At 50.5% G+C, this 25,449-nt stretch overlaps 1 protein-coding gene and 1 long non-coding RNA gene across 3 annotated transcripts; one reads left to right on the top strand and one right to left on the bottom strand.

Moving 5' to 3' along the window:
- Positions 1-1,643: 1,643 nt before the first annotated feature.
- On the bottom strand, positions 1,644-7,764 carry UBE2S (ubiquitin conjugating enzyme E2 S). Its single transcript, XM_055237709.2, has 4 exons — positions 7,551-7,764; positions 6,768-6,915; positions 4,273-4,463; positions 1,644-2,123 (listed from the first exon to the last, which is right to left on the bottom strand). The coding sequence occupies exons 1-4, from the start codon at positions 7,551-7,553 to the stop codon at positions 1,797-1,799; spliced, it is 669 nt and encodes a 222-aa protein (XP_055093684.1). The 5' UTR covers positions 7,554-7,764; the 3' UTR covers positions 1,644-1,796.
- Positions 7,765-8,019: 255 nt separating this feature from the next.
- LOC129460114 (uncharacterized) lies at positions 8,020-25,134 on the top strand. Of its 2 annotated transcripts, none has more exons than XR_010115200.1 (3): positions 8,020-9,464; positions 10,128-10,234; positions 24,292-25,134. It is a non-coding gene; the product is annotated as an uncharacterized lncRNA (long non-coding RNA). The 2 variants fall into 2 exon arrangements; XR_008650163.2 differs by having other exon boundaries at positions 8,957-9,625.
- The last annotated feature ends 315 nt before the right edge of the window (positions 25,135-25,449 follow it).

Raw genomic sequence — 25,449 nt, 5'->3', positions numbered from 1 at the left:
TTGCTGAAGCTACGCAGGGGCCCATCACAGATGACTTCATTAGGACAAAGACTGCTCCTGTTAATACCCAGGAGATTCCAAGGGATTTAGGAACTCTGTCAGGGGCTAAGAGCAAATATTATTTTTATTATGCACTTCGTTAAATTATTTCAGTGGGTTCCCCAGGCCCAGGATGCAGGCACCTTCCTTCAGCAAGGACTGTTTGCTTCTCTCATGCAGAAATGCTTGACGATAAATGCAGAGCTTAAGATTTCTTGGACGGCCAGTGACGTGAATTTGATCCGAAAATGTGAAGGGTTTTCTTCCTTTGTCTTTCCTTCGCACCCTGCACTGCTAGAGGCAGGTAGGAGTGCAGACTTTTGATTCCTTTTCTCCCTTAGCTTGGGGGATTGTCACTGGAGGCAAGGGCTCAAGGAGGGGTCAGACCCCTTTCAGAGGCTGGGTGCCATTTCAACCTCAGCTGTTTTATCAGAATAGGCAAATTCTTTCAGGACAAAAGCAGCCTTTGAGTTTTCCACTCTCCTATGGGTCAGAACTTTTAGATTTTTATTGTAAATGTATTTTACTTTTTGTAGAGATGGGATCTCACTGTGTTGCCCACGCTGGTCTTTAACTCCTGGCCTCAAGTGATCCTTTCACCCCCTAAAGTTGGGATTACAGGCGTGAGCCATTGCGCCTGGCCTATCTTTTTAAATTAATGAGACATTGGTCTAAATAACCTAAACCCATTAATAGAATGGCAAGTCTCCCCACCCCCTGGTGTGCACACCCAGGTTAATCCCTTCCCCTTGAGGGCAGAAACCAAGACTAAGCTGGGATCTTACCCCTGTGATTTAGTCATTATCACTTAAGTATCTGGATGGGCCTGACCTAATCGGGTGAGCACTTCAAAGGGAATGTGCCCTTAAATCAGGCCTGCCAGGGACTGAGGAGCAGCAGCTTCTTGGAGCTAAGACCCTAGTTCTACAAGAACTGAAATCAGCCACTATAAGCTTGGAAGAAGACCCAGACTAAGGAACACCAACAACCAATACCTCAATTTTAGCCTGCAAAAGCACTGAGCAGAGAGCAGCTCAGCCGTGTCCAGACTTCCAACAGGAAGTCTGAAGTGGGTGTTGTTTTAAGCCCTGGCTTTGTGATCTGTTGTGCAGAAATACACGTGGGAACAGGCTTTGCTGCCCACAAGGGAAAAACCAATCTTTAGCACAAAGCGGGATCAGATGATTCAAGGGGACTGAACCTTGGCCCAGTCCAGAACCAGACAGACGAGGCAAGCCTCAAGCCAGACTCCAGACTGCTTGCACCTGGCCGTCCTGAGCAGGAATACCACTGCCACACCAACGTGTCCATTATTCTAGAGGGAGAAATACAGGGCAGTGCCACTCAGGCCACCAGGAGCAGCTCCAGGTCCTCACCCCATTTGAGATTGGAAATCTGACTCCAAAGAGGGGTTGTAACTGCTCTACCCCCACAGAACAAAGAGGTGGACCCAAACCTCAAACAGCAAGGCTGGTGAGCTAGATGGACCCACTGCTGCAGTCCATGAGGCTTTACAAGGACCCAGGGCCTGTGCAGGGAAGCCAAACTCCCAGAGCCACGTGGCACCATGCAGCGGTCCTGGGGCATCTGTGAGACACAGAAGCTGCTTTTCCAACTTTATTTAGAAAAACAAATCCAGGTCCCAGTGCCCCCTGTACCCTCCCCGACCCCAGCCATAACTTAAATAACTTAGAGACAGAGTTGGAGGGAGGGGACAGGAGAGGTTAGGGTGACGGTGGAAGGAGGAAGAGAGCCCACTACAGCCGCCGCAGCGCCCGCTTCTTGTCCGTCTTTTTCTTGGCGGCCAGCTTCTTATCACGCTCGCCAGCATGCTTCTTGGCCATGGGACCCTCAGCCCCTCCCGGGCCCCCTGGGGCCCCAGGGTCGGTGGAGGAAGCTGCCGTGCCACTGGCCAGGGCCCGACCGGCTTCAGCCCTGCCGCTGGGCCCGCCGGCGCCCCCGTGGATCTCTGTGAGCAGACGGGCCCGAGCCGCATACTCCTCGTAGTTCTCCAAGAGCAGGCGGCCCGCCTCCTCGTTGAGTGCAGACTCGGGGTTAGGGTGGATCAGCAGGCACTTGATGGTCTGTGGGAAGAGGCCCAGGGTCACGGTGGGTCGGGCAACCTACAGGGACCCCCAGGCCTCCACAAGAGGGTGGCCTCCGCTCTGGCTGTTCCTTCTGCTCCCAACTCAGCTGCAGATCCAGGCCCCACCTATGCTGCATCCTCCCTCATCTTTGCTCCCTGTCTCCCTCAGAGGCCACTTTCCTATGACCTGCCTCACAGCAGATGTTCCCGAAAGGACACGATACGATAAGGCCCATGGTTTAAAATGTCCCTGGTCCTCTGTGGAACTTGCTGGGTGACAGGGGAAACGCCAAGGCCCCTCTCAGGAGTCCATTACTTGCCTGAGCCCCAGACTTGAGTCCTATCATGGTTTTGAATTTGCCTCCGTGCAGTTCAGCATGACCTCAGAGGCCCTCTGGTTCAATGAGTGAGGCCTGGAGCTCGGACAGAGGGAAGAGACTTCCCCAGGGCCTCAGGATGTGAGGAACTTACACCTGCGTGTTGGACTCTAAAGCTCCCCCATCTTTCCAGATACAGCATAAATCCTGACCTCTCACTGTCTTTTATCAGAAATCCGAAGTTCACAGCCTAAGACTCTAGCTGGGTTGGACCATACACAAGAGGGCAAGACACCAGGACTGCTGGCTGAGGTGCACTTCGAGAGTGGTCCAGAGATTCCTCTCAACACCCTTCACAGCCCGTCCTGAGGGGTAAATTGGAGTGCAGAGGTGTGACCTGCAGCCAGGCCTCCAGCAGCCCCTGCTGGATCCTCTGAAGTGGGCCTGGGCAAACTGGCCACAGCAGTTTGCTCCCTGGGGCCACTATGACACACACACAGTACCTGGCTCAGCAGATATCACTGATGGTGACCAGGACGCAGGTTCCCACCCTAATTCTCATCACTGCACCCAAACTGCAGGTCTGGCTGCCCTTCTTGCGGCTCTCTTGCTGGCCGAGCCCCTGACAGGCCCGGATGCTGACCTAGCAGCAAGTAGGCCTGGAGCTCGGTGCCAATGTCCCCAGCAGCCTCCAATGACACCCCAGGGGAAGGGAGGCGGTGCATGTGGGAGGGAAAGGTTTGGGGTCTGTTTACCTTGGAGCTCAATCCTCTCCCTCCGCATGGCAGGAAACCCCAATTCCCCACCCTCTCCGCCATGTGCCCCAGGGACTCATTAGAAATTTGGTTAACTTTTTTTTTTCAGCTTGTGGGAAAGGTGGGGAGGCAGCAGGCTATAAGCAGCCTGGAGCACCAGCCTAGACCAGGACGCCTCCACCTCGGCAACACCGCAGCCAGGTCATTCTGTGTCATGGAGCCATCTCGTACACTGCAGGATTTGGGCAGCACCCTTGGCCTCCACCCACTAGATGCTAGTGGCAACCCCGAGTTGGAACAACCCTTTTGGTCTCCTGACAATGCATAATACCCCTTGGGGGACAAAATCACCTCTGGCTGAGAAACACTGGTTTATGAATCCTATCGCTATTAAAAAACCACTAAACTGTATACTTTGGAACACTGAGTTTTACGGCATGTAAGCTCAGCTTTAGCAAAAAAGCCTCTAATGAGACCCCATCTCTGCAAACCATAAAAATATAAAAACTAGCTGGGTATGGTGGTGCATGCTTGTAATACCAGCCATTCAGGAAGCTGAGGCAAGATCACCTGAGCCCAGGAGTTCAAGGCTACAGTGAGCTATGACTGCAACCTCCACCTCCCAGGCTCAAGCGATTCTCCTGCCTCAGCCTCCCAAGTAGCTGGGATTACAGGCATGTGCCACCATGCCCGGCTAATTTTTGCATTTTTAGTAGAGACAGGGTTTCACCATGTTGGCCAGGCCGGTCTCGAACTCCTGACCTTGAGTGATCCACCGCACCTGGCCTACCCTATCCTTGTTTTTTAAAAAAAAAAGAGAGAAAAACTATCCTACAATACAGACTCACCACTCACTGCATAGTAAGGTGCCCCTGGGCACTTCTCAACAGTACTTGAGTGTCCTGGGTCTGGCACTGTTCATCTTTCCGGGAAAGCTAGCAGCCTGGATTTTTATGTGGAAACCTTCAACCACTTCAGAGTTGATTCAGAAAAACCAAACAAAGCGCTATGGCTCAGACACCAGCAGACCTCCAGAGGCAGGAGGCAGGAGGCCCAGCCCCAGCCCAGAACTCACCAGCAGTACGTGTCGGATGCCCAGCTCAGCCGTCCAGTCCCTCTTGAGCACGTTGACGCAGATCTCGCCATTGGCGCCCACGTTCGGGTGGAAGATCTTGGTCAGGAAGTAGCCCTTGGGTGGGGAGGCAGGGAAGTCCTTCCCCAGCAGGAGTTTCATGCGGAACAGACCTCCAGCATATGGGGTCCCCTCTGGAGTGGAGGGAGGGGTACAGGGTCAGGGCACTCAGGAGTCCCAAGGCACCTCAACACCCCAAAGTCCAGTCTCCACGGTCTGATTGTGATGTAGGTGGGTGCCCCGCCAGCTCTGCCATCAGACTGGAGGATTCTTTTTTTCTTTTTTTGAAATAGGGTCTCTTGTGTCACCCAGGCTGGAGTGCAGTGGCACAATCTCAGTTCATTGCAGCCTGCAATTCCTGGGCTCAGGTGATCCTCCCATCTCAGCCTGCCAAGTAGCTGGGATTACGGGCATGCCACCAGGTCTGGCTACTTTTTTTTTTTTAAGAGTAGGGTCTCACTATGTTGCCCAAGCTGGTCTTGCACTCCTAGGCTCAAGCAATTTGTTCACCTCCGCCTCCCAAAGTGCTGCGATTACAGGCGTGAACCACCATGCCCAGTCAGGCTGTAGAACTCTTAAGAGCAAGAGGCCAGGTGTGGTGGCTCATGCCTGTAATCCCAGCACTTTGGGAGGCTGAGGCAGGCGGATCATCTGAGGTCAGGAGTTCAAGACCAGCTGGACCAACATGGAGAAACCCTGTCTCTACTAAAAATACAAAATTAGCCAGGCATGGTGGCGCATGCCTGTAATCCCAGCTACTCGGAAGGCTGAGGCAGAATAATCCCTTGAACCCGGGAGGTGGAGGTTGCGGTGTGCCAAGATTGCGCCATTGCACTCCAGCCTGGGCAACAAGAGCGAAACTCTGTTTCAAAAAAAAAAAAAAAAAAGCCAAGTGCGGTGGCTCACACCTGTAATCCCAGCACTTTGGGAGGCTGAAGTGGGCGGATCACAAGGTCAGGAGTTCGAGACCAGCCTGGCCAACATGGTGAAACCCCGTCTCTACTAAAAATACAAAAAATTAGCTGGGCATGGTGGTGTGCGCCTGTAATCCCAGCTACTTGGGAGAACTGCTTGAACCCAGGAGGCAGAGGTTGCAGTGAGCAGAGATTGCGCCATTGTGCTCCAGCCTGGGTGACACAGCAAGACTCCGTTTAGAGAGAAAAAAAAAAAAGAGCAAGAATGGCTGGGTTCCTAGGGGGCCACAGGACCTCCCCCAGAACCTCAGAGATGATGCCCATCTTGCAGCCCCCACCTGTGTCACTATCAAGCTCGTCTGCACCCTCCTGGATACCCCTTCTCAGCCCAAGTGACCACTCCAGTCACAGGCCCTTCCCAGGTGGCAGGGACCCAAGTACGCACTTTCCTATAAGATGCCCACTTACATGCCTTTCAGATCAAGGATCCAACTGTCTGTCAACTCCACAGCCTCCCACCTCAGTGAACGCTTCTCCCACTCACTCACTTGCTTGGGTCAAAATACTGTCCCTCCCCTAGCCCATCAGAAGCCTGAGCATGGGCCTGCTAGGTCCTCCCCCGAATCTCATTCCATCTCCAAGGCTAGCTTCCTGGCTGGCCTCTGGGTTCTTCCCCCTGCCAGGCCGGCTCTCCTCACTACAGTCAATAGGAACTTTGGAGGGATTTGTCACACCCCTGCTTTAAACCTTCCACCAGCTTCCTCTACAAACTCCTTGCAGAGGCCTAGAAGCCTTAAAAGATCTTGGCAGCTTCACCATCAACTTTCCTCATGTGTTTTTACCAAGCACCCAGCTCCACCTGCCCCAGGGCCTTTCTGGGAGCCGTCCCATTGTCATGATCCCATGCCCCCCTGCAGCAAGGCATGAAGGACCTCAACTGTCACCACTACCAGGTCTTTCCTGACCACCTACCACCATCACCACAGTGGACTAGACCATTCCTTCACAGGCTCTGCTCAAATCCTGACTTTGTAGGAATTCTGGTGATAATAGAAATGTAGCTTGCATGAAACAGTATTCTAAATCACTCCGCAAATCATGTGACCCGCAAATCTTTTATGACCCATCTCCCCACGATCTGCATCTGGCTTGTTTCCTCATCCCTGACACTCACAGCAGGATGGAGTTTGAGATCACCTGGCCCACCCTGACACCATTCCCACCACCTGGGACTCTCTTCCCATTCCTACTTAAATCCTACCCACCCTCAGGTCCAGGAAAGCCATGTCTGAAAGCCTTGCTTCAAATCTAGAGTACCATCCCATGATATACTAACTCAACGACCAGGTATTTCTCAACCCTTATGGGAAAAGAGTACATGATTGTCATTTGTGGCGTCCTGCCCTGTCCACCAATGCATCCCCAGCACCTGACACAAGGCCAGCCTGTAATGGGTACTTCCCGGTAGGGTGATCTAGATGGAGGATCTAAGCAGCAGCCTCTTCTCTTCCCTTCCAAACTCACCAGGGCCCTCGATGGTGACCTGGAGGTCGGTGAGGTCCTCCTCGTTGGGAAAGACCTTGATGCCATCAGGTGGGTCTGCGGTCAGTGTCGTCACCTCCTTGTACACCAGGCGGATGATGTGCGGGGGCAGGTTCTCCACGTTGGAGTTCTGGGCACGGATGGGAGAGCAGGGTGAGCGAGTGTTAAGAGCTGGGCTTCCCGCAGGGCCTAAAGATGCTGAAACTGCCCAAGTCTTGACTCAGTGGCCCCAGGCTGTCAATCACCCTTGAACTCCCAGACCCTCACCCAGGATGCTTCAGGCCACCAGCCCAAGCAGTTTCCAACAGAAATGGGGGCGGGTTCACGGGGGGGGGGGGGGGCTTGCAGATAACTCCACCCACCCCAGAACCCCCCCCCCCCCTCAAAGACCGCTCCTAACCCTGCTTGGGCCCCAGTGGTTCCACGTAGGCCAGAGATCTACTCTCTCCCCCTTCTTCACTAATTTTTGGTTACAGCATCCTTGAAACCCCGGCTAAGGTCTGGAGATGGCGGCGGGGCGTCCTTGCTCCTGGTAACACCCATGGGCGGGCCGCAAAGCGCCCGGAGCCCTCACCGCCAGGGAGACTGCGGGCCGCCCGAGCTCCTGCTCCGCCTGCGGGAAGGCCCTCGGGCCCATCCCGGGTCAGGAACCTCCAGGCTAGCCCTCAAACTCCTCAAGGCCGCCCGTCGGAGGCCCCTAACACTCCACCTCCTCCCTGAGGGACACCCCCGACCACCCTCTTGGGCCTCACCGCCCGTGCTCACCATGGCTGCGGCCGGCCGGGGGCGGGTCCCCCCGGCCCCCTTCCTGCGTTCTTCGGTCCGCCGGCCGGGGCGGGGGGCCCAACTGCTGCCGCTGCGGCCCTGGAGAGGCCCCGGCGGCCCCGCTCCGCTCCCCGCTGCCTCCGACGCCCGCAGCGTACAGCGTACACCAACCAGCCGCCCCGGTGCCCGGCAGCACTGAGCCGGCCGCGCGCGCACTACGGCCTTTTTATAGCCGCCCGCCGGCCACGCCCTCCGCGGCCCCTCAGCCCCGAGCCTCTACCGTGACGTCAGCGCGCACGTTCCTTGGTGTTCGACGCGCTCGCTCCCTTCCCCGCAAACTATGGTCGGCAGCGAGGGAAGTGGCGGAGAGGGCTGGGTAGCGGGCCGGCCAATGGGGGCCCGCGGGGGTCGGGGAGGGTTCTCAAAGAACGGAGGGGCTGAAAAGGGGAAGAAGAGAGGAAGGGGGACGGGGAAGGAGACGCGGCCGCTGATTGGACCGTTTGAATGAGACGCCGCCACGGCCCGGCATACGCGCGGGCGCGCCCTGACGCTGAGGAAGTCGCGCACGCGACTAACGGTCTTCCTGGGGGCTGGAGCGTGGCGAGGAGAGGCGGGACTCGGGGTTTTAAACGCGTGATGGAAGGCGCTCGGGCCAATAGGGATGCGCTTTAGTGACTGGTGGGTCACGAGACTCGCATGGGCCAATGGCTGGCAGAGACCGGTCACAGGGCCACCCAGTTTCGTGCAGATCAAACCGCTGCCAGCCAACGAAATCCGTTGATTTTTATATATGCAAATGAAGCGTGCGCTGCCGCCCGCGCCCCGTCCTTTGAGCCGTGGTGGAGGTGGGCGCTGGAACTCCGGCTACATTTTTCTATGAGGCGCCATTTTGTGCTGGAAATGCTCTTGGACCCACGTCCTGTATTGCTAAGGCTTAAAGATCAGTCAGAATGACCTTGAAGGCTTGGACAGCCTTGCCCTCCGTGTGTGACCCCGACCTCTGCCAGGCTTCATCGAAGACGCCAGCCTCAGTTTCTTTCTGTGACAAATGGGCACTGAGATCCGTTGTGATGCCAGGGAAAGAAGTCAGAGAGTGCCAAGACGTTTATTCAGGGCATGGTTCTGCCTATGACTGACCCATGGCCTCCAGCCACACCCGCCTTCTCTGGGACTCAGTTTCCTTCTCTAGGAAATGGACACATAGCTGCCTGGAAAAGGGACCGTCTCCAGCCCTCAGTGTCAGTAAAAACGTCAGGCAATTGCTTGAGAACGGTGGCCAGAGCTCCCTGAGCAGGCCTTTTGGAGGTGCTTAGAGAGGAGGGGGAATGCTGAAGTTGGCCTTCCTTTGCTTATCTGTGCAGTGCGGTCGCAGTGCCCTCTTGGTGTCTCTGCCAGTCTGTGCGTCCACAGGCCTTTTTCAGCCGTGGATGAGAGCATTAACATCTGGGCCTAATTTGGCCACAGGTATCTGAAAAGACCCCTGGCTACCAGCTTCCCCTCATGGGGCCTCAGCTTCTGAAGAAGGAATAAGGAAGTTGTGAAAGAAGTCTACATGGCCAAGGCCAGGCGTGGTAGCTCAGGCCTGTAATCCTGGCACTTTAGGAGGCTGAAGCTGGCGGATCACCTGAGGTCAGGAGTTCGAGACCAGCCTGGTCAACATGGTGAACCCTATCTGTACTAAAAATACAAAAATTAGCCGGGTGTGTTGATGCAGCCCTGTAATCCCAGCTACTCATGAGGCTGAGATGGGAGAATTGGTTAAAGCCGGGATGAGGAGGTTGCAGTGAGCTGAGATCTCGCCACTGCACCCCAGCCTGGGCAACAGAGCAAGATCCTGTCTCAAAAAACAAAAAAAACCTACATGGTCGGGTACAGTGACTCACGCCCATAATCCCAGCACTTTGGGAGGCCAAGGTAGGTAGATCATTTGAGCCTAGGAGTTGGAGACGAGCCTGGGCAACATAGTGAGAGACCCCCACCAATATGTACAAAACAAGCAAACCCAAAACAACAGAAAAAACAGCTACAGCATAAAAAGTCATCATCATAACTAGTTTGTGGAGAAGTCGCTACAGGTGATCCCTTCCTGCTCCCTCACCCCAGGTCCAATCTATACCAGTTCCTGTTGACGTCATCTACTGAATCTCATCACTTCCCCCATCCCCTATGCCACCAATCCTGCTTAGAGTCACCATCATCCCATTTGCCGATCAGCATTTTGCTGATCTTCAATTTTAGCCTGCTGGGTGTGGAGGATTCCAGCCCAATTAACAGACAAGGAAACTGAAGGAGCAGGAGGTAAAGTGACTTGCTCAGGGTTCCCCAGCTGGGACAAGGCAAAGCTAGTGGCTAAATTAATCTTGATCTTAAAAATCCACCCAAAAGCCATAACAATAATGATGATAATACTAATGGTTATTATGTATTATTTGCTGTGTGCCAGACCCTGTTCTGGTTTCTTTACAGGCTTGATGTCATTTAATCCTTGTAACAACCATGATGAGTGGATATTATTAATTATTATGATGCCCCTCTGGATACCTGCATTCATTCAATACATTTGTTCTTCTTTATCAGCATCTACACTATAGCTGGCAGGATGCTATGGGATACAGCAGAGAATAAAAGGGACAAAACCGCAACTTTCATGGATCTTACATCCTGGTGCGGGAGCCAGATAGCAAGTAAGTCTATATCATCCTGTCAGCAAGTGATAAAGACTGAAGAACAATCAGTAAGTGATAAAGACAGGAACAATTAATGGGAGGGGGAGGTTCGAGAGGGAGGGATGGGGCTGCCATTTTACCTTGACTGGGCAGGGAAGATCTGTATGGGGAAAGGTCATTTGGGCTGTCGGAAGGTCTATGGGAAAAGCATTTTGAGCAAAGGGAACAGCAGGTGTCAAAGAGATTGTGCTTGGTGCTTTTAGGGAACATTAGGAGGCCAGTGAGGCTGGGTTGGAGTGAGGCAGAGCAAGTAGAGGGCTCTGAGGTGGGAGAGGTGAGGGGGTGCTGGTGGGCCTCCTAGGCCATGGTGAAAAGTATGTCTGTTTTTTGAGCAATGGGGAGGCATTGGTGGCTTTGAGCAGAGAATGACTCCATCAGACTTATGAACAGAAACAGGGAGGCCAATGAGGAGGTGATTACATTTGTTCAGGTGGGATGGTGGTGGTTGCAAGCAGGACTGGTGGCATTAGGAATGAGGGGAAGTGATGAGATGATGTCAACAGCAACTGGTATAGATTGGGCTTGGGGTGAAGGAGTGGGAGGGATCACCTGTACCCTGAATAATCACCTGAAAACCGGAAGGCAGACCTTTTCCAAAAAGGTTTTCCGATGCTGTGGTCCATTGGTCTCTGGTCCAACTCACTAAACTCTGCCCTCGTAGCTCCTAAGAAAACTAATGGATGTGTTTCCAAAAACAGGCAGTGGCCAAAGTAGGCCCTTGAGCTATAGTTTGCTCCCTGCTTTACACAAATCCCACATGCCCCACGCCAGCTGAAAACTCAGGAGTCCTCCTCCCCACTACATTTTGCATAAATCCCAGACTCCCCCAAAACCCATAAGCCCTTGCAGCATCTCCTGAGGCTCCCTTGCCTTTTTCTGTTTGTTCCTGGAATAGGCCAAGCTTTTTACCCTGAGGACAGTTGGACAGGCAGTTCCCTGTGCCGGTCGTGCTTTTCCCCCCTCCTTCTTCTCATCTCCTAGGTTTACCCTAACTCGTCACCTCTTCACAAGAGCTTCTCTCCTCTTTCCTCCCCTCCCATGCCCTCTTTGCTTCATCCTCTTTGAACTTCGTGATCTATCAGGATTTGCAATTATTTGCCTGCTTGTGTGTTTGACTCTTCCTAACTAGAAGATTAGCCCCAGCAGAGCAGGGATCTTGTCCTTAGTTCCTAGCAGGGCGCCTGACAGACTGAAGATGTTATACATTCAACCAAAATGTATTGAGCACCTACTATGTGCCAGGCACCAATCTGGGTGCTTGGGATTTATCAGAGACCAGATAGACAAAGATCTTTGCCCTTGGGATGCATCAGAGAACAGATAGACAAAGGGCTTACTGTAGTTGAGGAAGACAGAACCAAAAATGAAACATAATAAATAAGGAAAACATGGTATTTTAGAAGGAACTACATGTTGCGGTAGGTAGGGAATACTCTCTGTTAACCATGTTTTTCCTCTGCCCTCATGCCACAATAATCAACTGATCTTCAACAAAGCACACAAAAACATAAAATGGGGAAAGGACACCCTATTCAATAAATGGTGCTGGGGAAACTGGCAAGCCACATGTAGAAAAATGAAACTGGATCCTCACTGCTCACCTTATATTAAAGTTGGTACAAAATAAATCGAGATTTTTGCCATTATTTTAATATTTGCAAGCTATACATCTGACAAAGGACTAATGTCCAGGATTTACAAGGAGCTCTAACAAATCAGCAAGAAAAAAAATGATCGAATGAAAAAGTAGGCAAAGGACATGAATGGACAATTCTTTCAAAAGAAGATATTACAAACAGCCAACAAACATATGAAAACTGCTCAGCATCACTCATTATCAGGGAAATGCGAATTAAAACCACAATGAGATAATACCTTACCCCTGCGAGAATGGCCATAATTAGAAAAATATAATAGATGTTAGCATCGATGTGGTAAAAAGGGAACACTTTTACACTGTTGGTGGGAATGTAAACTAGTGCAACCACTATGGAAACCAGTGTGGAGATTCCTTAAAGAACTAAAAGTAGATCTACCATTCGATCCAGCAATCCCACTACTGGGTATCTACCCAGAGGAAAAGAAGTCATATGCAAAAGACACATACACATGCATGTTTATAGAAGCACAATTTGCAATTGCAAAAATACGGAACCACCCTAAATGCCCATCATCACCCAATGAGTGGATAAAGAAAATATGGTATATATACACCATGGAATACTACTCAGCCATAAAACAGAAAACAGAATGAAATAATGGCATTTGCAGCAACTTGGATGGCCGTTATTCTTTTTTTTTTTTTTAGACTGAGTCTCGCACTGTCACCGGGGCTGGAGTGCAGTGGTGTGATCTCAGCTCACCGCAACCTCTGCCTCCTGGGTTCAAGTGATTCTCCTGCCTCAGCCTCCCGAGTAGCTGGGATTACAGGCGCCCAACACCACGTCCAGCTAATTTTTTGCATTTTTAGTAGAGACAGGGTTTCACCATGTTCGCCAGGCTGGTATTGAACTCCTGACCTCGTGATTCGCCCACCTCGGCCTCCCAAAGTGCTGGGATTACAGGCGTGAGCCACTGCGCCCGGTCCTGAAGGCCATTATTTTAAGTGAATTAACTCAGGAATGGAAAACCAAACACCCTATGTTCTCACTTATAAGTGGGAGCTAAGCTGTGAGGACGGAAAGACATAAGAATGGTACAATGGGGCCAGCCATTGTGGCTCACGCCTGTAGTAATCCCAACACTTTGGGAGGCCAAGGCAGGCAGATCACTTGTGGTCAAGAGTTTGAGACTGGCCTGGCCAACATGATGAAACCCCATCTCTACTAAAAATACAAAAATTAGCCGTACATGTTGATGGGCACCTGTAATCCCAGCTGCTCAGGAGGCTGAGGCAGGAGAATCGCCTTAACTCGAGAGATGGAGGTTGCAGTGAGCCGAGATTGCACCACTGCACTCCAGCCTGGGCCACAGAGCAAGATTCCATCTCAAAAAAAAAAAAAAAAAGATACAATGGACTTTGGAGACTTGAGGGTAAGATTGGGAGGGGATGAGGGATAAAAGGCTACATACTGGATGCAGTGTACACTGCTCAGGTGATGGATGCAGCAGAATGTCAGAAATCACCACCAAAGAACTTATCCATGTAATTGAACACCACCTGTACCCCCAAAACTATTGAAATATAAACAATTAAAATTGTAATGATGGTCACAAAACTTTGTGGATATATACTAAAAACCATTGACTTATGTAGTTTAAATGGGTGAATTCTATGATACGTGAATTACATCTCAATTAAGCTTTTTCTTTATCTTTTTTTTTTTTGAGACAGGGTCTTACTCTGTCATCCAGGCTGTAGTGCAGTGGCATGATCTCATCTCACTGCAGCCTCCACCTCCCAGGCTCAAGCAATCCTCGCACCTCAGCCTCCCGAGTAGCTGGGACTACAAGGGTGCACCAACACACCAGGCTAATTTTTGTGTTTTTTTGTAGAGATTGGTTTTTGCCCTGTTGCCCACGCTGGTCTCAAACTCCTGGCCTCAAGCAATCCATCTGCTTCAGCCTCCCAAAGTGCTGGGATTACAGGTATGAGCCACTGCACCCGGTCTAAGCACTTTTTTTTTTTTTTGGTAAGAATTTAAAAAGTTACTGTGATGGGGGAAACTCAAAGTCATAGGGATGGGAGAAAGAGAGAGAGAGAGATCTGAGGGACAGTGTTCCAAGTTGGAAGAGGTGGCCAGGAAGGGCTAGGCTCTGCAGACTCCAGAAGGCCACCGTGAAGAGTGTGGGTGAGCTCTAGGGAGCTATTGAAGAGTTTTTTTTTGTTTGTTTGTTTTTTGAGATGGAGTGTCACTCTGTCACCCAGGATAGAGTGCAGTGGCGCAATCTTGGCTCACTGCCAGCTCTGCCTCCCAAGTTCACGCCATTATCCTGCCTCAGCCTCCTCAGTAGCTGGAACTACAGGCGTGTGCCACCACGTCCGGCTAATTTTTTGTATTTTTAGTAGAGATGGGGTTTCACCATGTTAGCTAGGATGGTCTCGATCTCCTGACCTTGTGATCCGCCTGCCTCGGGCTCCCAAAGTGCTGGGATTACAGGCATGAGCCACCACGCCCGGCCTATTGAAGAGTTTTGGGCAGAGGAGTGACTGGATTTGGTGCTCATATTGGGACTGTAGCTCAGGGCTGCTGGTAGAGACTGGACTGGAGGGTCCAGATTGGAAGCAGAAAATCCAGCAGTGAGTGGACTGTGGCTTGGCGAGGGTGGTGGCCGTCTGGGGAAGGAGTGGAGGGAAGGGAGCAGATGTGAGAACTAATCAGAAGGTGGTATAGTGATTGGCAGCCTTCCAAATCCTTTGGGAGGCAGGAATTGTCAGAGGATGGGATGGGGAAGGGGCGCCCTTTCTTTGCTAAGTACTAGTAACCCATGAACTCACTTTTGTTCAGGGCCAGGCGCGGTGGCTCACGCCTGTAATCCCAGCACTTTGGGAGGCCTAGGCGGGTGGATCACCTGAGATCAGGAGTTCAAGACCAGCCTGGCCAACAAGGTAAAACTGCATTTCTACTAAAAATACAAAAACCAGCCGGGCACGGTGGTGCATGCCTGTGATCCTAGCTATTTGGGAGGCTGAAGCAGGAGACTTGCTTTAGTCTGGGAGGCGGAGGTTGCAGTGAGCCAAGATCGTGCCACTGCACTCCAGCCTGGGCAGCAGAGTGAGACTCTGTCTCAAAAGAATTTACTTTTGTTCAGTGAAACCTAAATTGTCCCTTTGGCTTGAATTCTGGCTTCAGAAATTAATCTTCATTTCTGTCCATCTGTATTAAATTACAAAAGAAATATGTGTTTGGAGGGAAATCCACAGTTACTGAGGCATGGGAAATGAAGGCTGGAGGTGCTGCTCTAGCCCTCCTTCCCCTCCTCCCCTCCACGTCCACACTTCTTTCCGCAGCGCTTCCCATCCACATTGATCAGTAGCCTTCAATTAAACTGCTGCACAGCAAGTGTCCCTCAATACAATCGCATTATAGAGCAGGTGCAGTGGCTCATGCTTGTAATCCTAGTACTTTGGGAGGCCTCAGAAAGAAGAACATTTGAACCCAAGAGTTCAAGACCAGCCTGGGCAACATAGGGCAACCCTGTCTCTATAAAAAAATAAGAAATTAATTTTTTTTTTGAGAGAGAGAGTCTCATCCTGTTGCCCAGGCTGGAGGGCAATGACGTGATCTTGGTTCACTGCAACCTCTACCTCCCAGGTTCAAGCAATTCTCCTGCCTCAGCCTCCCAAGTAACTGGGATTATAGGTGTGCGCCACCACGCCCAGCTAATTTTTGTATTTTTAGTAGAGACAGCGTTTCACCATGTTGGCCAGGCTGGTCTCAAACTCCTGACCTCAGATAGTCCGCCTGCCTCGGCCTCCCAAAGTGCTGGGATTATAAGCGTGAGCCACCCTACCCGGCCGAAATAAAAATAAAAAAAAAAAAAAGTTAGCCAGGCATGATGGTGCATACCTGTAGTCCCAGCTCCTCGGGAGGCTGAGGTGGGAGAAACACTTGAGCTGAGGAGGTTGAGGCTGCAATGAGCTGTGTTACGCCACTGCACTCCAACCTGGGTGACATAGGAAGACCCTGTTGCGAAACAAAAACAAAAACTCTCAGAAAACAACAAAAAAGGTCAAAGATCACACTGTAGTTTCTTCATACTCTCTGACTGATGGGCATCAAGGCTGAGCCCAGTGCATGGCTAGACACTGCCATGAGCATCCTCCCTCATCGGTTTATCTTTGAGTACAGCCGTGAGCATATCTGAAGGACAAAGTCTTAGAGAAACTTTCAACATCAAAGAGTATGCGTGCTTGCCATTCTGCCTAGTGGCCCTCGGCAGGGTTCTCCTTATTTGGATTCCCAAGATGTGACTTGCTCCTTTAACCTGTATTTCTTTAGCACCAGATATACACTGGGCACTGTTCTGGGTGCTTGGGACACATCCGAGAACAAGATAGAAAACAAAATCCCTGCCCTCCTAGGGCTTCCATTCCAGCAGGGAGACTAAAAGTCTTCCTGGGACTGAGTGGCAGCCCGGGATGCAGGCCTTTGCATGCTCATACTGGGGAAGTCCTGGGCTAATAGGTAAGTCAAGGTGGTAGTATTAAAAGATATTGGCAATGCACAGTGGCTCATGCCTGCAGTCCCAGCACTTTGGGAGGCTAAGGCGGGAGGATCACTTGAGCTCAAGAGTTTGAGATCAGCCTGGGCAACATAGTGGGACCCTATCTCTACAAAAAAATTAAAAATTAGCCAGGAGTGGTGGCACATGCCTATAGTCCTAGCTACTTAGAAGGGTTGAGGCAGAAGGATTGCTTGAGCCAAGGAGGTTGAGGCTGCAGTGAGCCATGATCACGCCATGGCACTCCAGCCTGGGTAACATAGTGAGACCCTGTCTGAAAAATAGAATAAAGACATTAATTGCTGTAAATATTAGTGTAGGCTAAGGAGGTTCAGGAATGTTATGAGGGGGACAGGTTTTTTTTTTTTTTTGATGGAGTCTTGCTCTATTGCCCAGGCTGGAGTGCAGTGGCGCCGTCTTGGCTCACTGCAACCTCTGCTTCCCAGGTTCAAGCGATTCTTCTGTCTCAGCCTCCCGAGTAGCTGGGACTACAGGTGCACACCACCATGCCCAGCTAATTTCTGTATTTTTAGTAGAGATGGGGTTTTACTGTGTTGGCCAAGCTGGTCTTGACCTCCTGACCTCGTGATCCTCCCACCTCGGCCTCCCAAAGTGCTGGGATTACAGGCGTGAGCCACCACGCCTGGTGTGGCGGTACGGTTTTCTTTTTCTGAGACGGAGTCTCACCCTGTTGCCCAGGCTGGAGTGCAATGGCGTGATCTCGGCTCACTGCAACCCCTGCCTCCCAGGTTCGAGCAATTCTCCTGCCTCAGCCTCCTGAGTAGCTGGGATTACAGGCGTACGCCACCACACCTGGCTAATTTTTTGTATGGTTAGTAGAGATGGGCTTTCACCATCTTGTCCAGGCTGGTCTCGAACTCCTGACTTCGTGATCCACCTGCCTTGGCCTCCCAGAGTTCTGGGATTACAGGTGTGAGCCACTGCGCCTGGCCAAGGGGGACAGTTTTAAATACGGTGTAACTAATTGAGACGGTAACATCTGAATAAAGATTTAAAGGAAGTGGCTGGGCACAGTGGCTCATGCCTGTAAACCCAGATCCCAGCACTTTGGGGAGCTGAAGTGGGCGGATCACTTGAAGTCAGGAGTTCAAGACCAGCCTGGCCAACATGGTGAAACCTCATCTTTAATAAAAATGCAAAAATCAGCAGGGCGTGGTGATACATGCTTGTAGTCCCAGCTACTTGGGAGGCTGAGGCAGGAGAATCACTTGAACCCAGGAAGCGGAGGTGGAATTGGTAGTGAGCTGAGATCATGCCACTGCACTTTAGCCTCGGTGACAGAGCGAGACTTTGTTTAAAAAAAAGAATTTAAAGGAAGTAAGAGAGCAAGTTTTGTGGGAATCCAGAGAAAGGCCATTCCAGGCAGAGGAAACTGCCAGTGTCAAAGTCCCCTCACAGGAGCGAGCCTGAATATGAGCAGTCTTCAAAAGATTCAGCATCATGGGCAAGTCAAAGTGTCCCGTCTTTTATTTGCATCTCCTTTCTTCCCAGTGAGGTTGAGCATCCTTTCCTGAGTTTCTGTGTCTGCTAGTCGGTGGTTGGTAGCAGGTTCTCTGCTCCTTAGTTCCTGAGTACTTCTGAGCAGACACTTGTGACTTTCCCAGCTTGAGGTGTCTGCACACGCTGGGGTAGGTAATTGACAAAAACTACTTTCCTCTGTGCCTCTGGAGCTGAACTTGGAACTCTCCTGGGTGGGAGAGGCCATTATCAATGCAAAAATAGGCCCTTAAGTGGATCGGGTGCTCCCTCTAGTGACAGACACAGCAGTAATTAAATGCATTGCCCAGGTCAATCCTGCTTTGCAAATCCCTGAGCACAAGGCAGAGACTTCTTGAGTGCACTAGGAATTTCCTGTAATGACTGTACAGCCGACACTGGTGATGCACACCAAGCTTAAACAGAAGAATGCCCAGTGCTGGGGAGGGTGGGAGCATACGGACGTTTTCACATACATGGACTTGGCACAGGCCCTGAGTTGTAGTTGGCATTGTCTAGCAAAAGTCTTCAAAATACACCTGCCACTCACCTCCTGAGAGCTCATCCTAAAGAAAATTAAGGGAATGGCCAGGCGCAGTGGTTCACACCTGTAATCTCAGCACTTTGGGAGGCCAAGGCGGACAGATTATGAGGTCAGGGGATTGAGACCTGCCTGGACAACATGGCGAAACCCTGTCTCTACTAAAAATACAAAAATTAGCTGGATGTGGTGGGAGTGCCTGTAATCCCAGCTACTCGGGAGGCTGAGGCAGGAGAATCGCTTGAACCAGGGAGTCGGAGGTTGCAGTGAGCCAAGATCGCGCCACTGCACTCCAGCCTGGGTGACAGAGCAAGACTCCATCTCAAAAAAAAAAAAAAAAAAAAAAAGAAAAGGAAATGCACCAAGTGGTGTGCAAAAAGTTGTTCCTCAAGTATTGTTTAGAGTAGTAAAAACTAGGGAAAACCCAAACATCTGTTGGTAGTGATGGCAGGGGCTGCTGCTATCATGCTGGCTGCAGCAGGGAGGTGCAGCTGGGGCTGCACGTTTCACGGAGCCGGTGGAGCCCCACCCCTTCTGAGTTGGGGCAGAGCTCCCCAGGTGTCGCTGCAGTCACCCAAACTGTGGCTGTGGATCTGAGCCTCCCTGTGCTCTTGGGGGTGAGAGGGGCGGTGCCAGGAACAGGCAGGATCTGCCCTCCTGGGTGCAGCTGCAGCCACCAGACCCGGTACTGCAGATCTGGGCCTCCAGCTCCACAGAGCAGGCAGGAGCTGGGACAAGCGGGAGCCCTGCCCCTTCTGAATTGGGGTGCGAGCTTCTGGGTGCAGTGGCAACTGCCCTCCCAGGCACAGAACTTAAGAGTCTCTGCAGTGCCGGGCGCGGTGGCTCAAGCCTGTAATCCCAGCACTTTGGGAGGCCGAGGCGGGCGGATCATGAGGCCAGGAGTTTGAGAGCAGCATGACTAACATGGTGAAACCCTGTCTCTACTAAAAATACAAAAATTAGCTGGGCATGGTGGCACATGCCTGTAATCCCAGCTACTCGGGAGGCTGAGGCAGGAGAATCGCTTGACTCTGCAAGGTAGTTGCAGTGAGCTGAGATCACACCACTGCCCTCCAGCCTGAATGACAAGGCAAGACTCCATCTCGAAAAAAAAATAAAAAAATAATTGATTCAGCCAAGAGAATCATCAGTGGAGGCCAAAGCAGCATGTGAAAGTTTGAGGAGAAAAAAGATAACTCCATAGCATCAGGCTAAGTGTGGTGGCTCATGCCTGTAATCCAAGCACTTTGGGTAGTTGACGCCTTGATCTCAGACTTCCAGCCTCCAGAACTGTGAAGAAATAGACTTCTGTTGTTGGCCAGGTGCAGTGGCTCACACCTGTAATCCCAGGGAGGCTGAGGCAGGAGGATGGCTTGAGCCCAGGAGTTTAAGACCAGCCTGGGCAACACAATAAGACCCCCATCTCTATAAAAAAAAAAGCTTAAAAATTAGCCGGGCATGTTGGTGTGCACCTGTAATCCCAGCTATTCAGGAGGCTGAGGTGAGAGGATTGCTTGTGCTCAGAAGGCCAAGGCTGCAGTGAGCCTCGTTTGTGCCACTGCACTCCAGCCTTGGTGGAGTGCACTCAGAGCATATGAGCTCTGAGCATGTGAACTTCAGGAAGCATGAGAGCATGGGCTTCCTTCAGCCAAAGCGCTGAGACTCTGGCGTCCCTTCTGTGGTTTTCCTGTCTCACACATGTAACCCAGATCTAATCATGAGGAAACATCAGATGCGCCTAAATGCAAGGGACATTCTATAATATGGCCTACCTGGATTCTTTAAAAAATCAGCATTAAGAAAGGCAAAGACTGGGCTGGGCGTGGTGGCTGCAACCTGTAATCCCAGCACTTTGGGAGACTGAGGCAGGAGGATCACTTGAGCCCAGGAGTTCTAGCCTGAGCAACATAGCGAGACCCCTTCTCTTAAAAAAAAATCTCCTTAATCTCTGCATGAATTGTGTGCAATAATAAAAAATAAAAATAGAAAAGAAAGACAAAGACTGAGTAACTGTTTCAGACTGAAGCCACCTTGGCCGGGCACAGTGGCTCACGCCTGTAATCCCAGCACTTTGGGGGGCTGAGGTGGGCGGATCACTAGGTCAGGAGATCAAGATCATCCTGGCTAACACGGTGAAACCCCGTCTCTACAAAAAATACAAAAAAATCAGCCGGGCGTGGTGGCGGGCACCTCTAGTCCCAGCTACTCAGGAGGCTGAGGCAGGAGAATGGCGTGAACCCGGGAGGTGGAGCTTGCAGTGAGCCGAGATTGCGCCACTGCACTCCAGCCTGGGCAACAGAGCGAGACTCTGTCTCAAAAAAAAAAAAAAAAGACTGAAGTCACCTCAAGAAGCACGATAGCTGGATGCAACACCCAATCCTGGAGTGTCACAAACTGAAAGCTGCTCTGAAGGACAATAGCAGGACACTTGATGCAACTCAAACATGGACTTGGTCAATGCTAAATTCTTGAGTGTGATAATTATGCTGTGGATGCGTAAGAGAGCAGCCTTGTTCTTCAGAGTGGCCTCTAGGGGTAAAGGGATGTGATGGATGCAACTTACTCCCAAATATCTCCAAAAAAAAAACCACGATTTTTTTTTTTTTAGATGGAGTCTTGCTCTGTCACCTAGGCTGGAGTGCAATGGCACGATCTCAGCTCACTGCAACTTCCGCCTCCTGGGTTCAAGCGATTCTCCTGCCTCAGCCTCCCAAGTAGCTGGGATTACAGGCACCTACCCCTACGCCTGGCTAATTTTTGTGTTTTTAGTAGAGACGGGGTTTCACCATGTTAACCGGGATGGTCTTGATCTCCTGACCTCATGATCTGCCCGCCTCGGCCTCCCAAAATGCCGGGATTACAGGCGTGAGCCACTGTGCCTGGCTTTTTGTTTTTCTTTTTTTTTTTTTAATGGAGTTTTGCTCTTCTTGCCCAGGCTGAGGTGCAATGGCACGATCTTGGCTCACTGCAGCCTCCGCCTCCCGGATTCAAGCGAGTCTCCTGCCTCAGCCTACTGCGGAGCTGGGATTACAGGCGCCTGACACCATGCCCAGCTAATTTTTTGTATTTTTAGTGGAGATGGGGTTTCGTTATGTTGGCCAGGCTGGTCTCAAACTCCTGATCTCAGGTGATCCACCTGCCTCAGCCTCCCAAAGTGCTGGGATTACAGACATGAGCCACCATGTCCAGCTTTTTTTTTTTTTTTTGAGACAGGTTCTGGCTTTGTGGCCCAGGCTGGAGTGCAGTGGTGTGATCTTGGCTGACTGCAACCTCTACCTCCTGGGCTCAAGCGATCCTCCCACCTCAGCCTCATGAGTAGCTGGAACTACAGGTGCATGCCAACATGCCCTGCTAATTTTTTTTTTTTTTTGTGTATATATATATATATATATATATATATATATATATTTTTTTTTTTTTTTTTTTTTTTTTTGTAGAGATGAGGTTTCACCATGTTGCCCAGGCTGGTCTCAAACTCCTGAGCTTAAGCAATCCACCCGTCTCGGCCTCTCAAAGTGTTGGGATTACAGGTATGAGCCACCGTGCCCAGCCAAGATGAATATTTATATGGAAAGAAAACCATACAATGATGTCATATAATGGTAACAAATGGTGAGTTGGTGAAAATGACACAGAAGTTCTTTGACATATTCTTGTAACTGTTCTGTACGTTTGAAATTTCAAAATATAAAGTCAAGAAAAGTGAAATGAAAAAGCATGCACACAACATCTGGCATAGATTTGAGACGTTCACAAGCCCACCCGTCAAATGCGGGTTAAGAATAGCTGCTGAGAGGCTGCATTTATTGGCACAGTCGGGTTGCCAGTTGAGCGAGTGTTAGGTTACAAAGGCGAACACACTGAAGGCAGAATGCTCATGTCAGATCTTATCCTTGACTTGCCCACCCCGCACACAGTGGGTGTGGAGCAGATTGCTCTTCTCTTGTTGAACACAAATGAATCCGTTGGCTGGCATGCAGCGTCCATGAGGAATGAAAATACATACACTGAAGCACTGGAGTTCCGATTCAGAGTGGGAAGCTAATCACTCTCCGAGGGAGAGGAATGAGACTCCAATCGCCCATCTCTCTCACGTGTCTTGGCATATGCTTAGTGAGGGGAATGGCAGGCAAAGTCTGCACCATTTGCATTTAAATCTACGCTGTGGGAGGCTGAGGTGGGAGGATCACTCGAGGTCAGGAGTTCAAGACTAGCCTGGTCAGCATAGCCAGATTCCCATCTCTATATTTATATTTTTTAAAATTCTTTTTTCTTTTTCTTTCTTTTCTGTTATTTTATTTATTTATTTTTTAGGCAGAGTCTCACTCTGCCAGCCAGGCTGGAGTGCAGTGGTGCGATCTCGGCTATCTCAGCGATCTTGGCTCACTGCAACCTCCTCCCTGAGTTCAAGCGATTTTCCTGCTGCGGAATTTAAAAATTCTATTAAAAAAAAAAAAAGTAGGGCCAGGCATGGTGGCTCACGCGTGTAATCCCAGCACTTTGGGAGGCCGAGGTGGGCAGATCATCTGAGGTCAGGAGTTCGAGACCAGCCTGGCCAATGTGGCGAAACCCTGTCTCTACTAAAAATACAAAAATTAGCTGGGGGCGTGGTGGTGGGCGCCTGTAATCCCACCTACTCAGGAGGCTGAGGATCGCTTGGGGAATCAAGGCTGCAGTGAGCTGAGATTGCACCACTGCACTCCAGCCTCTGCAACAGAGCAAAACCCTGTTTAAAAAACAAAACAAAACAGTAGACAGTACACTTGCTGATACAAAAATCCAAAAGTGCAAAAGGGGATTTAGAAGTAAAAAGCCCCAGCCATCCAGTTCCCCTCTCCATAAGCAACCCTGTCAGCCAGAATGGGCTATGCTAGGCTGCAGTAACAAGTAGCCCCAAAGCCCTGGTTGTTAAAGCAACAAGAGTTTATTTCTCGGCCGGGCGCAGCGGCTCTCGCTTGTAATCCCAGGACTTTGGGAGGCCGAGGCGGGCGGATCACGAGATCAGGAGATTGAGACCACGGTGAAACCCTGTCTCTACTAAAAATACAAAAAATTAGCTGGGCGTGGTGGCGGGCGCCTGTAGTCCCAGCTACTCGGAGAGGCTGAGGCAGGAGAATGGCGTGAACCCGGGAGGCGGAGCTTGCAGTGAGCCGAGATCGCGCCACTGCACTCCAGCCTGGGTGAGAGAGGGAGACTCCGTCTCAAAAAAAAAAAAAAAAAAAGAGTTTATTTCTCATTCGTGCTACATGTGCATCTGTGGCTAGTGGAGCCCCTGTTTGGCATCATCCTTACTCTGGGGCCCTGGCTGCTCTGCCTGGGACTCAGGCCAACAGAACAGCTATGACCTGAAATATGCCAGTGCCCATGGAGGAGGGAAAAGACAGAGCATGGGAGAGCCACACGCTGGCTTTCAGAAGCTTCTGCCTGGAAAGGTACTTCTGCCCACACTTCACAGGCCAAGGCAAGTCGCACGGGCACAGCTAACTTTGGGGGCAGGGAAATAGAATCCTACCATGTGCCCATGAGGAGAATTGGAAATATTTGGTGCAGCAAATTTATATACAGATTCTGTCCCCGCCTCCTTTTACACAAATGGTAGCATACATGCACACTATTCTATATCTTGCTTTCTTACCTAACAATAAACCTTGGAGATTATTTCACACTGGGTGATGTGGGCAACATCCAAGGCATCTTCATTCTCTTTTATACAGCTTACTTGCACTATTAAATTTCTGTTTCTCTTTCTATATATACAGTTGCGTGCAGATAAGTTAACTATATGTATGACATGATGTCCTTCTATCATTAGATGAAAAAAGCAGGGGCCAGGTGCGCTGGCTGATGCCTGTAATCCCAGCACTTCGGGAGGCCAAGGCAGGAGAATCACCTGAAGTCAGGAGTTCAAGACCAGCCTGGTGAATATGATGAAACCTGGTCTCTACTAAAAATTCAAAAATTAGCTGGGCATGGTGGCGCACGCCTGTAATTCCAGCTACTCAGGAGACTGAGGCACGAGAATCGCTTGAACCCAAGAGGCAGAGGTTGCGGTGAGCTGAGATCGCGCCATTGCACTCCAGCCTGGGAGACGGAGCAAGACTCCGTCTCAAAAAACAAAACAAAATAAAAAAAGAAATAGAAGAAAAAAGAGGTTACAGAGCAGTTTATATATAGGAAGGCTGATTTGTAAAAAAGAAAAAATTGTTTTCATGTGGAAATTTCTAGAAGAAAACATAGCTAATGTAAACAGCATTTGACTCTGAGCAGCGAGAAATCAGGAGATCTCCATTTTGTTCTCTCCTTCTCTGGATTTTCTAATTTTTTTTTGCCCCTGTAACAATCACTGTCATTGTTAGGGTGCACTTGGTTGCCAGGAACAGAAGCCAAGAGAGGTTTGTTGGAGAACTGAGGGACTTCCATGGGTTCACTTGTTCCTCAAGAACAAGGACCTTGTTTGTGCCATTCACTGTATTTTGTTGACTGAATTAGTGAACTGGCATAGCAGAAAATAAAATTCAACCGTGCCCCTTGGAGTCTCAAACTGGGGATGGGTAGTTGCTGCCTCGTGGTATTTTTCTACCTCTCTTTTATCTGTGTCTCTCCAGTTCTTTTTCCAGAGTGATGTGCAAACAGACCCTCAGATGCAAGGTGAAAGCCTGAAGCTTAGAGACAAACATTTAGTTGCATCTAGGGAGAATTTTCCTAAAGTTCATAAAATTGGTACATAGAGGAACCTCCCCTCCTGGCCACAGTCTGCATCTAAGCACTAAGGCAAAGAGGCAACTCTAGTCAGCACTGGGCAGATGTTTTAACGCACTGGGTGGGAGAGGGAAGCAGGCAGGGAGAATGCTTCCTTTTTGTATTTTTTATTTTTGAGACAAAGTCTTGCTCTGTTGCCCAGGCTGGGGTGCAGTGGTGCAATCTCAGCTCACTGCAACCTCTGCCTCTCGGGTTCAAGCGATTCTCCTGC

This window comes from Symphalangus syndactylus, chromosome 13 (assembly GCF_028878055.3).
Source record: "Symphalangus syndactylus isolate Jambi chromosome 13, NHGRI_mSymSyn1-v2.1_pri, whole genome shotgun sequence".
Lineage (NCBI taxonomy): Eukaryota > Metazoa > Chordata > Mammalia > Primates > Hylobatidae > Symphalangus > Symphalangus syndactylus.
The sequence above is the reverse complement of the archived record's forward strand: the minus strand, read 5'-3'. Positions and strand labels throughout refer to the sequence as shown.

What these genes read in the sequence shown, in the direction of transcription:
- UBE2S (XM_055237709.2), bottom strand. An exon ending in GGTCACCATCGAGGGCCCTG is followed by an intron (nt 4,464 to 6,767) that starts GTGAGTTTGGAA and finishes CCTCCACTCCAG; the next exon opens with AGGGGACCCCATATGCTGGA. An exon ending in GCATCCGACACGTACTGCTG is followed by an intron (nt 2,124 to 4,272) that starts GTGAGTTCTGGG and finishes CTCTTCCCACAG; the next exon opens with ACCATCAAGTGCCTGCTGAT.